Below are 15694 nucleotides of genomic sequence, written 5' to 3' on the forward strand. Positions count from 1 at the left end.
TCCAAACTGCTGTTAATGCGACATCATTAGACAGCTGAATGCGCTCGGAGGAGAACGCAACCTGTCAATTCTGTTACATCAGCTAACAGACGTCTGTGTTGAGTAGCACGGCTCTGAGAGATGGGGAGAGGCCAGGCCATCCTGCCCACCCAGAGAAAGGACAATTACGCTCTCCTGGAGTCAATTGGAGTCACTGATGTCATGGATGACATCTTCAGACTCTTCCACTGACAGGGCAGGTAGTTGTAACTGTGCACTCAAAAGACTCCAAATATACTGAATCTTTCAATTAATTCTAAACTGTTTCAGCAATATGCTTAGGCCAGGCAAACCGCCACTGTTAAGATATACACTAATATTGTATGTTTGAGTAGTTATGAAGTCTAAAGATACATGTGTTTTTGGCACTCTGTGACACACTGTGCTCTTTATATTTTTTTGTGTATATTTCAGTAAATATTTATTGTTACAATAAAAAACAAAAGATTTGTAGCAGCATCAGAGATTCAGACTGGATATCTGAATGTCCCCTGTAGGCTTGTTTTCCAATGAATGGACCTTTTAAAGCACATCTTGAAGCACAAGTATAGTACAATCGTTCCAACGATGGAAAACAGCTACAAAAAAATAAAATAAATATATATATATGTATATATATATATATATACATATATACATTTATTTTAGGGCTGTCCACATTAACGTTAATCTGGAATCTTTAATGCATTTCTTTTGCATAAAAGTATCAGGTGACAAAATTGACGGAGCCTAGTGAGGCATTAGTAGTGCATTTAGTGATATAACACAGAAACTATTACTGTATTTGTTCTGAAGTCTATGCTCTCTCCCTCTCGCTCTCTCTCTCTCTCTCCTACACCCTCGAGGTCATGCACACACACACTCACACACACACACACACACACACACACACACACACACACACACACACACACAGAGCTGATTCAAGCTGTTGAAGGTGTAATATGGAGCTACACTAACATTTATTTTCTCCAATAAAACTCTCAGTTAAACGCTCAGTTATAATTCCGAATATTACAATATTCTAGTTAAAAAAAGCATCAAAACTACCCTGAGATATTATAATACAGTTTTTTTTATTAACAGCCTTTTTTGCTTGTACACATATTTTTATAAATGTTACTGTTGGTTTATTATCATGAAGTCACGTTTTGAGAAAGTTTCTTCATCACTTGTTGTATTTGGTAAATGTAACAAGCTCCCTAACAGTGCCACTCACAGCATTTTGAGAGCTGATACATTGTAGGTTGATTTAATATAAATACTGAATAACAAATATAATCATATATAATAATAGTAAAATTAACTAAAATAAAAGCTAATTTTAGTAAAGACTGCCAAATATAAAAAAGAGATTTGGGTTTTAGTTTGTAATTTTTCCTGATTTCCTAAACTTTAAATGAGTAATATTCATTTTGATAAACTGTAAGAAGCAGATTTACAAATGTATTCAAACTAACTTTACCACACCTTCACATTGTCAGATTATACATGCTCCTGGATGAATAGAGTAAATGTGTTCAATTTAACCAATTCCTCACTTTAAAATCTTCTACTAAATGAAAAAAAAAACTAAACTGCAGAGCCATTTATATTCAAACAGGTGTCTAAAGGTAAAGTTTCTTTCTGACGGGGCTCTGATGAACAGTCAGCTGACAGGTAGGTATTTCTTCCTGAGCGGTTTGTTCACCTTGAGTGGAGGCTGGGGCTCGGCGTCAGCCTTCTGACAATTGCGCTTGGTGTTGACTCGTTTCCGCCGCTTCCTCAGCACCACGTAGATCTGCACGTAGACGAGGAGCGTGATGATGAAGGGCACGTAGAAAGACATGATGGAGGAGTAGACCACGAAGGCCGGGTTGGCGATCTCGCACACGGAATCATCGCGGGTTGCTGAAAAACAAACAAAATGTTTGAGTTATGAATATCACAACATAATGTGTAATCCTGAAACCATTCTAGTCTATATTATTTATCGTTTTATCTACATAATATAAAATTGTATAATGCAAAATTTCCAGTGCATCAAAGTTAGCTAAACTTAAGCCAATTTAGCTAGGACAAACTGAATTTAGTTACAACTCTGTACAAAACTGTTCATTTTATTGTACAGTTTTTATTTTATTTATAGTCTTAAGAGAGCTATTATTGTGTTTACATTTTGTTACATTCTTATATTATTTTATTTGTTTTGTTTGTTTTAGTTTAGTTTTTAGAATGAATTGATAGTTTTGTTTTTTTTGTAAATACTGTACGCCTGGATAAAACAAATGTATTTAAATTATTTGAGGAAATCTGTTCCCTTTTTAAGTAATGTTGACTGAAACTTGAGTTTTATTATGCTGTAAGTACATTTCACAGATTTTTATTTTATTGTTATATATGCATAATAATTGTCCTTTGAATGTTATGGTCACTTGAATGAAATATATTTATATTTAGTCTTCTCTTTCATTTCACTTAAGTAAAATACAGGTTTTAAATAATCATAGAAATTAGATAAAGAAAGAAAATGCCACAGAGTGAACAGTATAGACTCACAGCCTACAACATAGAGACCAGGCAGTTAATCATAACACATGATATAAAAGTTTACTTATAGTAGCCAGGGGGAATCACTACACACTGATGGTGAGTGTCAGAAACTGGGGGACAAACCCAGTATACACGTAGATTGTGCCAGAGGTCAAAAGAAAAAAAGAAACAGAATAAACTCACAAATGTTCACCTACTTCAAATTAGTAGAGTTATATTTTGAAATATCCAATTTTACATAAGACATACTTGATTAGTTTGAGTTCAAATGATTATTTTGGTAGTCGACTAATCGGACGATAATTTTTTATCGATTAGTCAATTAGTAATCGACTATTTCTGCTAAGTTCTCTATCTCTAAAATCAATTGAAACAGATGAATATGGGATTTAAATGGCATTTAAACGTGTAGATGTTGTTTAAACGTGGAAAGTACTGATATATAGTGAGTAAATATGTAATCTGTTGTTTTTGGGCACTTTGTTTTTGGGGACACAGACTAAGTTGAGTGTAAATTATGTGAGCGAGCCATTTACCCATCACCCACTGTGATTCTGTCCCCTGCAATGCGGTACTGTTACAAATTAACGATTAGTCAACAATTAAATTTGTAGTTGACACATTTAAAAAATCAACATTGTCGATTATATCGACTAAAAGTTGCAGCCCTGGTGTAGATTTAATTAAAAAATAGGAGACTATATTCTGAGCAAAAAACAAATGCATATATTAAATAACAGCTATACTAACAGATACAAAAAAGTTACACTGGTTCAAAAGTAAGAACTTTGTTTTAATCTAAAGAGGCTCAGAGCCAGATCTCTGATGTTCAAAAAATTTAAATTAAACTGAATTTAATCACTTTAACATTATGGAATATATTTCGATCTACTCCTTAAAGACTGGCAGATTGATTACTTCACTGACTACAGAAAAGCTAGTACTTTTTTTCCTTCCAATACTGTTAAGTCTAAGCTCTAAGTTCTATATTATTTAATTTTGACTGATTTATTTTTATTCATTATGATATCTAATAATAAAGAAATATAGTCAGCATCAGTCAAAAACCCTCTCCAGCATTGTAATATGATGCACCACATTTCTCCATCCTCCCAGTTCTAAACTCATTTCAGATTATGCACAAATATGCACACAGTGTGAATGGAGTGCTTTTATTCTACTAAACCCTGTGCTAGTCTGTGACATCAAACTTATAATATTTAGTTCAAAATGACAAATTGGGATGATCAGAAAACATATTCTTCTATTGTCAGTAAAACTGTGAATATCAGTGAGCTAATCACTCCATTAGGTGTTCAGGACCTTGGACAGATGTTGCACTTGTGAATGGAGGGCATGGTGGAGATCTACTGGCTGTTGGTCAACAGGTGAGAAAGAAGAACAGCTGTTTTTATTAATCACCTGTGTTGTTTAGGCCAAACAACAGGGGGCAGGAGATGGCGAAGGAGAGAACCCAAACCACTGAGATCATTACTGTGACGCGCCGCTTCGAGCTGTACCGCGTGTTGTACAACATCGGCATGGCAACAGCTGTGTACCTGCAGCAGCAACCCAGAAGCAGGAGTGGAAAGAGAGAGAGAGAGAGAGGGAGTAAGTGGGGGTACAGGAACACAAACAACAGAGATGATACATTCTCCTGACAGTTACAACACAATAGCTGCTTCAGGGTATTTGTCATATTATGATTAAGAACATCATGAACCTTATCTTCGCCACCAGGAGCTTTTTGTCAAAAAATAGTTGCATCCAGAAGAATCCACTAACAGGAATAAAACTTGGTGGGTAGTTGTGCCAGACTGAATTTTCATTAGTGATGAAACCTACTTTTTGTCTTGTTTGTGGTGATGACGTAAAAAATCAACAAAATCAAGAGCTTGCTTTGAAGATATGGACGCTATGCCATGGCCAGACACTAGGGGTGTGAAGAGACATTCATCTCACGAGACAAGACATGATGTTGGGTTCATGAGAACGTGACGAGACAAAAATATTTTAGCAATTGTAAAGTGAGGAGGCAGGGGAATCGTGAGTCCACCGCACGCCAGGACACGCTGCCCCGGTTGGTCCCAGCCTGGTCTCATTGAACTGATTGAACAGCCAGCGCAGACATAACTGGCATATAAAAGCCCTACCTCACTTGCCTTCACTTGAGGAGAGACGCTGGCGGTGAGAGGACACTGCTGGGACCACTAGGGCATGGCAATGTTTATTTACGGTTTGTTTCGGGTGTTGGGGGTCTGTGTTGGGGATCTGTGATTCTGCGTCGCTCTGCAGTATAAATCCTGAATGTAGAAATGCGTGGGTGAGAATACGAGGCTCGGCAGACCACATGATTAAGTGCACATTGAACAATGTGACAAAGCCGATACAGAGAGGCACATTTTTGTGTGTGTGCATGTGTGTGTATGTGTGTGTACAGCGGCTGACTCAAGCAAACCCAAAGTTCACTGTCCAAAATGATCAAACATTTGCTTTGGTTACCTGTGCGTAAATATCGCTAGACACATTTGACACCTGATGAGAAATATTGTGCTGTTTTAATCTTTTGAGATCTCGTGGCACGAGATCTTGTCACACCCCTGGGAGCTACATCACCAGACTAATTGAAAACTAATTCTCTAAAAAATAATTCCCTAATTGAAAACATGTGGGATGCTTTGGAACAGTCTATAGAACAATCCTCCCGACCACAAATACTGTGGGAACTACATTAAACACTCAAAGATTGATATTGCAAGACACCATTTTAGGTATATGTACAAATCTGTAGGAGTTCATGCCAAGGCAAGGCGTCTGGCGTGTTGTTTAACTCATATCAGTCTAAATTTTTTATCAAGTACTGTTTCTGGCAACCTTTTTTCTTCTTTCTGAATAACTCAGTGGAGTCCGAGACCTATTTCTGGGTGCAACTATTTTTGCAACAATTTCTTTGAAAATACTTTCATAAAATCTACAGCTGAGACTGGATGCATACTCTAAACAGTTCTGATAAACTCAAATCCATAAAGCAAATCCTGTGCAAAGTCACCTCAAATCTCTTGCTGTTGTTATGAACACCCCAAGAAACCTTTAGAGAACAAGTCGACACGTTTATATACTCAGCAAACTCAGAGACTCTCGCTCTCGCTCTCCTCGCTCTCCCTCACTCCGGCAAACACAACCCCATCGATCTACAGTATGCATGTCGTTTAGTCGGGCCATTTCTCAGCCCTCTCTGGATTGATGGCAATTTCATGGTAGACCTACCTGTCAATACTAATAGCACACAGATTAAGGATGCTGGCTGTGCACATCATGACGTCCAGAGTGACAAAGATGTCACAGTGGATTTTACTGAACCGCCACTCTCCCACAACCTGCAACACAGATTGGAAAAATCTGATTAGAAATGTTTAAATGCATAAAATAAGCATTAGAGGTGTGCATCCTGTCAAATGTTCATATTCAATTATTCACAACAGTTTGATCACTAGTTGTCAGCAGGGAAGGAATAAAAAACAACAGTGCTGTTGGCTCATGTATATTTTTTCTGGATAATTCCACTGATAACAGCAAGCTAACACTGGAAAAACGTGTTTTATTCATCACAAGCATGTGGAAAGCTTTTGTGTGACATGAGTAATGGAGTCTGTGTCTTCAGAGGAGCTAGGAGACTTACAGAGAGCATATGCTATAAACATATAATAAACAGAGGTTATGAATAATCTTTCTTTAAGCCTGTCAGACTTACAATCAATTGTGTGCAAATCCCAACTGGGCTATTGTCTTGTTTAGGATGCTGACATATTGCAATCAATTATACTGTATGTTTGTGAGACTTATTTTATTGCTCTAGACATCGATAAATCAATTAAAAGATAAGATGATGAATGGGTGTATGGGTGGGCAGATGAATTGATGGATAAATGGATGGATGGATAGACAGATAAAAGGCAATAAAGACAAATGATTTTTGGAGACCTATGAAAGCTCTTAAAAAGCCTAATTACTGCAACCCTGGACGACTTGGAGCCCCTATCAATGTTTAAATTTTAACTTGGAATCAATTATCTGTCTTTGTCTTATTAATATGATCATTGTTATAATTTTATGAGGACTGCCTTGCCAAAAAAAGTCGACAAAAAAGTACCACACTCTAATATTTAGTTGGACCGTTTTTAGCTTTGTTTGCAGCAAGTATTCACTGTGGCATTGTTTCAATAAGCTTCTGCAATGTCACAAAATGTATTTCAATCTCATGCTCCCTGAACCACTCTTTCACAGTTCCAGCACCATGAATCCTGACATTATCATCTTGGAATATGTTTGTGCCATCAGGGAAGAAAAAATCTATTGATGGAATAACCTGGTCTATATTCAGTATATTCAGGTAGTCAGCTGACCTCATTCTTTCAGCACATACTGTTGCTGAACCCAGACCTGACCAACTGCAGCAACACCAGATCATTTACTTTTTTTAGGCCAGGCAGTGTACATTGAAAAACTTAGTGAATAATCTTTTAGTTGTCTTACTTCTGCCTCAATCTAAAAAAAGCTTTCTTTTTCAGAGTTTACAATGTAGAAATTAAAATGAATTGTAATCTATGTAATGCAATATATATCTATATTAATTGCAGAAAAGTAATATCTCAATATCAATGATATCAGAATCATCTTGTAAAATATAATCTACACATAATTCAATGTTGATTAAACTATAATTTGACATGGATTCATGGGTTAAAGGTTCTCTAAAGACTGTCAACAATCCAGTAAGAGGTGTAGTTCTTAATAAAACTCTTTTCCAGCACCTTTATTATTATTTTTTAAGTGTTTAAAATTCTCATGGTAGGGGCTAATTTTTTTTTCAGACAAAGCAGCTCATTTGTAACTGATGCAGCAGATTTTCATGAAAATGAAGAATGATTAATGTTGTGCTTGGGCAGTAAAATCAGTTTTTGTGTACAATTTCATTGTTTTTCATTGCTAATGCAAAGTTTAAAGAACAGTCTGGCAAGTGTCAGAGCAGAACTACTGCAAATCCATACTGTACACAATTTCACAAGTTAAGACCCTCTGACAGCATCTTGAGCTTCTTTTTGTTCTTATTTATAGCATCTTTATGGCAGGAAATTGTTCAAAAATAAAAATCTGCCCTGTATTCTCTCAGTCAGACTATAAACAATCGGTTTCTTTATGTCATATCAACCTGTCAATGTGGGTCTATCTGTCAGACTCCTACAAGAATCACACCGCTGAAGGAAGTCTATCAAACTGACAGCCTCCTGTACAGAAGACTGCCTTTGTGTTGCTCCATATCGCTTGCCTACCTTCTTTCTATTTTTGTACCATCATAAAAAAGTATTCCATCTCTTACAGACACTCATCCTTTATAAGGGATATAATGCTCTTATACTGTTCCTGTTGCCAAGTGGCAACTCTTGACCATGTTATGCATTTTACAGTCCTGGAATTCTAAAAACTAGCCACAATACATTTCCTGTACAGATACTAAATATTGGCCCAAACTAATACCAGTTCCATACTGTAGTTTTTTTTAAGCTGCTACATCACAAAACGCTACTGTTCCAAAGTTAAAGATCCTTCATAAACAGCCAGGAATACAGCTGGCCCTTTGTTACCCACAATGCCCTGCTTACATTTAAGGTAAAGGGAAAATCTGGAGAAAACAACGAAAACTAGGTAAAAATGGTGGAAAACCAGGAATTAGGAGCACAAGTTCATTACATTACATTAAAGATTACACGCTGAATTTCACGCCTTAATGTCATAATGTGACGTTTCCAAATAAAGTTACTAAAAAGCCAGAGACTGGCCAGAGGCTAGTTCCATAACTAGACATGTTGGTTATCTATACTTTACTGGAGTAAATATTTTCCAGACGAATTTTTACTTCTGCTTCTTACATTTTCACACAATTATCTGAACCTTCTTTCTTCTATTTCCTTCTCCTTCTTTCTTCTATTTCTTTTCAGCTTGTTTTCATTCCGGCTTCTCATCATTTAGAATAAAGCCTATCCAGTTTAATCTCTATATCCGGATAGAATGAATTTGATTGTGGTTGGATAAGAAGTATAAACATATACCCTTCCGAAATCCTACTGGTTTATACATGATGCATTGCACCTGCACATTACATCACGCCCACTCTCCAGCAAGAACATAGCAGACGTATGTATTCTAATACGAAGATGATCCGTAGTTCAAGACACTCAAGAGAACTCAAAGAGCGAAATGTCCCAAATAAGCTTCTTTAATATATTTACCTTACACTAAAATGCATTAATTTTTATGGGCATTTAATGCATCCGAAACAGGGAGCCCAGTGCATCTTTAATTTTACAATATTAAAATTAATATTAATATTATAGTCATTATGGCTTTAGAAAAATGTGTTTTGGGGAGGGGGTGGGGGATAGTGCACTATAGGCTCCTGTGGTGCAGCCTAAGCTTTTTCCCTCAATGTCATTTTTTCCTTACATTACTTTTACTTTTATACTTTAAGTAGTTTTGAAACCAGTACTTTTACACTTTTGCTTGAGTAAAAAAAGCTTGAGTTGATACATGATAAAGAAGTATGTTAAACCCTAGTACCTATACTTCTACCTGAGTAATGAATGGGGATACTTTTCACACCTTTGCACAAAGCCTCTTTAGTCTATTCCACAGGTGTGACCAACACACTCCTGCCTTGACGCAGCTTATGTCTTTACTGAAGATGAGCTCATAAAAGTTGGCAATTATGCTCAAACTTCCCGACAGAAAGAAAATGCAGTCAACATTTCATCAAATAAAGTGTATGTTAATTGTTTCAGGATCTGATCAGATTTCTTGTTTTTTCCCATTTGATATCTGATTCAGTGTCGGCCCAATACACTGAATCAGATACTGATACCTTTTGATAACGGTGTGTCATTTCTAGTTAAAATAAATTGATTTTAAGTAAAGTTTATTTCTGAAAGTGTGCTTTCAAAGGTTTTCAATACTGTGTATGCTTCATTTGGGTTTAACTGTAAGTTTTGAGAAAAAAATTGAACTAAACTGTCATTAATCAAAATGATCTTTGTTGGTTAGAAGGACTTTTTTTATTAGAGTGGAGAAAACTTTGTGCTGGAGCTCAGATGGCTTCTGCTTGTAGAGCAGCCAGTCCACCTTTTCTGATAAGTGGATTCAGGAAGGAGAGATATCCAGTAAAGTTAAAGATAAGAGATGGGCGGTAAAGGGTTGCAAAGACTCATCACAGGCATGTATAGGCTATGTTCACAGTACCAGGCTGAAGTGATTTAAATCAGAATTTTTTTCATCAATTTGGCTCAGATTTCATTTTTTCGTGGCTGTGTGAAAGTGCCAAATCCCATTTTTTTCAAATCCGATTTGAGTTGCATTCATATGAGGTCCTAATTCAGATATATCCACAAATCTCTTTGTGCAGCTGTGCAGCTATAGCTTCAAAAAACAGCAAAATCAAACCACCTGGCCTTTTTTCACCTCCTCAACCTGAGCGTGTACTTCAGACCAGCTGTTTGCTGTTTCTCCACTCCAGAAAAAGATGCTCCACATATGAGCTGCTAACACATCCGTTACACCTTTATAAAAAGTCGTCTCTCAAATATGAGGTTTTTTGACGTTGAGGAAGAAGGTGATGTTTATACAGTATCAATGTGCGCATGTGAGGCATGTGCGCATTTCAGGGACAGATTCATTCACATTGAACACAGATACAGCTCACTTATGATTGTGAACCATCAAGATAGCCAAATCTGATCTGAGCAAAAAATTAGATTTGAGCAACATGGCTTGTAATGTGAACACAGCCTTAGATGCTATGTATTGTGTGTTATGTTAAATTAGGATAAGGGGTTTAGGGCATGTTCCTACACTTTAAATATTCTGCTATTTCCTAACACCACTAAAAGTAAAGTTAATTGTATGAACTGTGACATGCTTAAGTTGGAATAAAGCTTACTAACATCTGTAACTAGCACTGTATCTTTTAATTTATTATGTTCATTTTTCACGAACAGCAATGGTGTTCCAGGGTTTGTTTGAGCCGGTGCATGTTTAATTATCCAAAAAATATATGAAAAAAAAAAAAAAATCCTAACAAGCAGTGTAAATATTTCATTACTAACTCCATTACTAATTATTCTACCAATATTTAGTTCAATGGTGTTCCTTACCTCTAACAGGTAGTGGTTCAATTAAGATAATTCACTCGTTTTTCACAAAAAATACAAGTTAAAACTTTTTTAATGTTTTACTACTTTATTACTTTTGAAAAACCAACATATAAAATACAATAGTTTTACATAACATTGCAACATAACATTGCAACGTTGTTTTAGTTTTTGTTTTTGCAGGGGGTGGTTGCAAATATTTGTAACTTCTTAAGACAAGCAGAAGAAGTTCCATAATAAAAAAATACTTTTAACTATTTTTCCTAGATCTTCAAACTTAAAATTGGGTCAATTTGATCCGTAACATAACAGGAGGGTGAAGTAAATGTGCACTTTAATCTCTTTCTCATCTCTTTTACAAATAGTTTCTTCTAAGAAACTGTCACTCCAGTAACTCTTTGTAGAACCTTTATTTTTTTAAGAAGTGAAGAACAGTCCTGTACTAAACAGACTGAAAAGAAAAACAAATTTGTGTTAAGCACCTTAAATTCAATAAAGCATTCAATAAACACTAGGGTGTCAGTTTATAACAGCAGGCCTGCACTTTTCCAAATATCAGAAGATTAGAAGCTGATCAGGGGAAGGTCATGATCAATAAGAGTGGAACATTAGCGGCACAGTCAGGACTCCAGGACACCACATAACTACATTCCCTCCATTTACCAATAATAGTCTCATCTGGTTGATATTTCATCTGTGAGATAGAAATTTCAGTTTAAATCACAAGTCTCCCCCTGCTGGATCCCCCAGCACTCCATCTCCAGCCATAGCCTTTTTTTTTTACCTTCTCTATGTCTGCTATCCAGGAAAATGCAAGCCCAATACAGCATGTTTTGCAAATAATTAACATGAGGAGGTGAAGTAATGCATTTTTACAACAGAATGTCTCAAAAAATTAAGAATAGAAAAACTTGATGGGAGTGGCTACTCAATTTACACACTGCTGTCACCTCAAAAACATGTGATGATAACTTTTATGAGAATCTTATAAGCCACAGTAACAGTTTTTATTAGAAAATTAGAGGTTATGCTATACAATGACTTGGGGTATACCACAGACTTGAGCGAGCTGAGGTCTCTGTGACATTCACAATTAAAAAAGACTTCTTGAGCTCCTCCATGCTGAAGGAAAGCTGTAAAAAACTTATTTTTCTGCAGGATAAAAATAACTATTAACCCACATGCCAATTCACAATTATTTTTTTATTTTTATTTTTTTTTTACAGCTCGTTTAAAATAATGTATATGCGCTGGGATCATTAATGACGACCAAATGTACCGTTAGGGCTGGGTAAAATGTAAAGAAAAAAGAATAATAATCTCAATATTCTTTAATTATATTATGATTACATTTTTAGTTCTTACATAAGAACGTATTTTTTTTATTTGTAAACAAACAGCACCATTTAAAGTGATGTGCAAAACATTGTTTACTTTACATTTAATTCAATTTTTTTAGTTTAGTTTTAGTTATTTAGTTTATTTAGCTTTTTATTTAGTTTTTTTATTTGCCAAACATTAAGCAGCCCATTCAACCTTACACGCAGCTTTTATATTAAACACAGTGTAAACATAATGTCCTTATATTTCAGTTAAGGAAAAGTGAAATATATGAAATCCCTGCCACAAAAAAGTTCTTTACAGGTTATTGACAGAAGTAAATGTCTATCTACTAAGATTCCCTCTGACAGCTTCAGTGTGTAAAGATGTACAATCTCGATTAACCCATTTTGAAAATCGCATTAAACCATTAATTCAATTAATCAAATTAATTAGATTAAGTTTCCAGTCCTATATAAAGCCCATGAAAATGAATGACATGGTGCATTCAGACAGGACTTAAATCTCTGATAATAATTACATTACCCCACCTCCCCAGATAAAACTAATCCCATCTGAGTAGTGCTTAGGAGATACAAGATATGCTGCAATTCTAAGAATACCATCATCGTTCTGCCAAATCAGATGAAGTAGTTTGTCAAAAATCAATGGCTCTAGTTTGGCACTACTTGTTTTCTCTACATGTGTTGATGGGACTCAGTTTTAGAGTCTCTAAACAACTTCTAAATCAGGAGCAGTTCCTCCTCGTCTCCTCACTCTCAAATTCCCAAATCAATGTGAGAAAACTCAGAGCACTTCTCATCCATTATTAAACCAGAAAAGAAATGACCAGATGAGTTTCAGCGTCCTTTAGCAAGAGAGTAGAGCTCTACTGGCATATTGCCTGTGACCTCTAGAGTCACCAAGGTTAAACTCTCTAAATATAAATTCTACAAGCGCTGCAGCAGAGACTCGCCTACAAAAAAAAGAACTATTATTGCTATGTTTTGTCTAGTCTAGTGGTTCCTTGGGAGCAAATACTCTCCACATTATTATGTTAGTTTTTAGTGAAGCATTTGCAGTCTGGATATTACTGAAACACAGACCTGCTCATGGACCAGAAAACTTTCAGTGCATTTATGAATTTAGCAATGGCTGAGCATTTCCTCTGTGGCTATATGGCTGAGATGTTGGGTTGACCACGATGAAGCGGCTCATGTACGTTTTTATCAAGTTTGTTAATTCATCAACTATGTACAGGAACAGCATAGAAATTGGGATACTTACACCAATCAAATTCTGCCTTTAACTCACTGTCAACCATTCTTACAATTTAAACCTGGGTCAAAAACAATTACATAAACTGTCACACCTCCACAGGTTTTTAAAAAGGTGTCTAGAAACACTGAGAAGTGAAAAAGTGAGAAGATTGAAGAATAGTGTGTTTAAAACAGCATTTAAAAGGAGGACACAAATGCACTAGCAATGGATATTGTCAACTGCAGATTACCATATTTTTCAGGCGCACTTAAAATCTGTTTTATTTTTTTTTACCAAAAATTGACAGTGCATCTTATAATTCAGTGCGCCTTATGTATGAATTTTACCAGTCAGGTTGTAAGAAACAGTAAAGTTTCTCCAGCACTGAGGATGGAGCAGTATTAGCATTAGCAGCTAACCTCAGTGCTAGTTCTTTCGCTGTCTGTGCGTTTACCATGTTAAAACAAGGGTTCCTCAGTGTTGTGCTGTCGGGTGGCATTTACTAGCATTTAATTGCTGCTGCTTACTAAGGCTAGCGCTGCTGCTACCCATGCTATTAATAATATATAATAATGAATAATATCTAAGCTTACTGTAAATAAACAGAAGCGCTTTACTCACCCACATGAACAGTCTTCAGGAGAGAAAGCTGTGTAGATTAAAACTCCAGTTATGTTTCTTTAGCCCCCTGCATGAATTCAAAATGGATGGCATTATCGATTTTTTTTGCGAATATAGAACTGAGTGTTGTCTGCATATGGATGAAAGATCAAACCATGTTGCCAAACAATGCCATGAGAATAATGCAAAGGGAAGCACGCGCATAGTAAAGGTGTACAGAACCAAGAGAACAGAGGACTTGTAGAAAATGACTGTACCCTGATAACTCTCAAAAACTAGCACATGCCTCCTCTGATACATGTGAAGTCAGCCACCGCCTCTTTTTGAACTGCTGCTGATGTAGCGTTGCCAAAGTGCAGCGACTCGGTTCTGATACATCAGCTCACAGACGCCTTGTGCTGATCATCATCACCCTTTGGAGTGATGTGGGGAGAGAGCACCATCTACCAGGAACAGGATTCGAACCGGCGATCTCCCGATCATAGTAGCAGCGCTAAGCCTGCTGAACCACTCAGAGCCCCTTACCTGGTCTTTTCAGGTGGAAAGTTACATAAGTAGGATTGTGTTGATATTGTATGGTACCGCTGTTTATAGTCAAAACGATCCACAATTTAAGCACTTTACATGTAACTTACTAAATTTAATTGGAACATTTTTCTCTGATGACATAATGCACTCTATTACTGTGTTTATATCCGGATATCTGGTTCTACAGCTTTTATTGCAATGTTGGACTTGTGCTTTCTCTCGAACAGCTTCTCAGGTACAGTGAGTTCTTGCAGGATAGTGTTTACTCAGTACCTGAAGCACATACTTTTGACAGAAAGCCTGAGTAATGCTCTCAGACAGCGTGAGGAGCATCATTAAGCATCTCTGCTGTCGGCTTGGCTCAATTTCTTCTGCTTATGACTTTAGCAGGAATTAAAGCTCCTTTCTCACCTTAGCACCACTGTTTGCTTTCAGGGACGTAATTAATGTCCTGTTAATCCAATCAGCACTTATCTGTGTCTATATCAAGGAAGTACAATTAGCAAGGTACAATGAAGCTCCATGGCAACAGTGGGGTAACGCAGGAGGCCTGCTCGGTGAGATGTAGTCAAATAAAGCCAAACCAGCATGAACTTGAGTCATGATGAATCAGCCGTTTTTCGTTTGCACCAGCTAGGTGTCTGTGGGCTTTAGTAAATGAGGCAACCAGAATATCTTCCACTCCAGCAGTAGTGTCAGCTCAGCTCACACACACACACACACAAACAGAAACACACACACACACACTGCTTACCTGCAGCTCTAGGTGTTCTCCGAATCTGAATTTCAATTAGCTGGATGCTCGGATGCTACGTGGCGCAATTTCAATTAGGCGCTAAAGGCAAAGGCGTCCTCATGCTATGCTTATTAGCATAGGATGAGTCACGCTTCAGTGCTATGCTCTGTGCTCTCATAATTATGGATGAGCAATATACACCACAGCGACTTATTTAAATAACTTACAGTAATAACAAAATTCTATGTCGTACGGGTTTTGTTTTTTTTGTATCATGGAATATTGCAATATCTAGTGTGGTTTCATCATTCCCGACACTCACAGCCCCAAACACAGGCTCAGACAAGCAGAAAAAACATCAGCACTGCTTCACGAAATGACTGTGCCTGTTACCAGCTCCCATACAAAAGATGTCACTTCCCTTGTGCAGAATGTTTGCATTATAAATGGTTGTCTTGGC

At 36.7% G+C, this 15694-nt stretch overlaps 1 protein-coding gene across 3 annotated transcripts in view; it reads right to left on the reverse strand.

The window, feature by feature from the left end:
- drd2b (dopamine receptor D2b) overlaps positions 1-15694 on the reverse strand; it is a 247899-nt gene that overhangs the window by 176545 nt on the left and 55660 nt on the right. For all 3 annotated transcript variants that reach the window (XR_007438092.1, XM_007245241.4, XM_007245240.4), the window contains exons 3-5: positions 5839-5948; positions 3994-4130; positions 1730-1929 (exon numbers count right to left, since the gene is read on the reverse strand). Coding sequence is in view for 2 of the 3 variants with exons in the window: in XM_007245241.4 (XP_007245303.3) it covers positions 1730-1929; positions 3994-4130; positions 5839-5948 (447 nt within the window). In the remaining variant the exon portion in view is untranslated. The remainder of the gene's footprint in view (positions 1-1729; positions 1930-3993; positions 4131-5838; positions 5949-15694) is intronic.

The sequence above is a fragment of the Astyanax mexicanus genome, chromosome 1 (assembly GCF_023375975.1).
Source record: "Astyanax mexicanus isolate ESR-SI-001 chromosome 1, AstMex3_surface, whole genome shotgun sequence".
NCBI lineage: Eukaryota > Metazoa > Chordata > Actinopteri > Characiformes > Acestrorhamphidae > Astyanax > Astyanax mexicanus.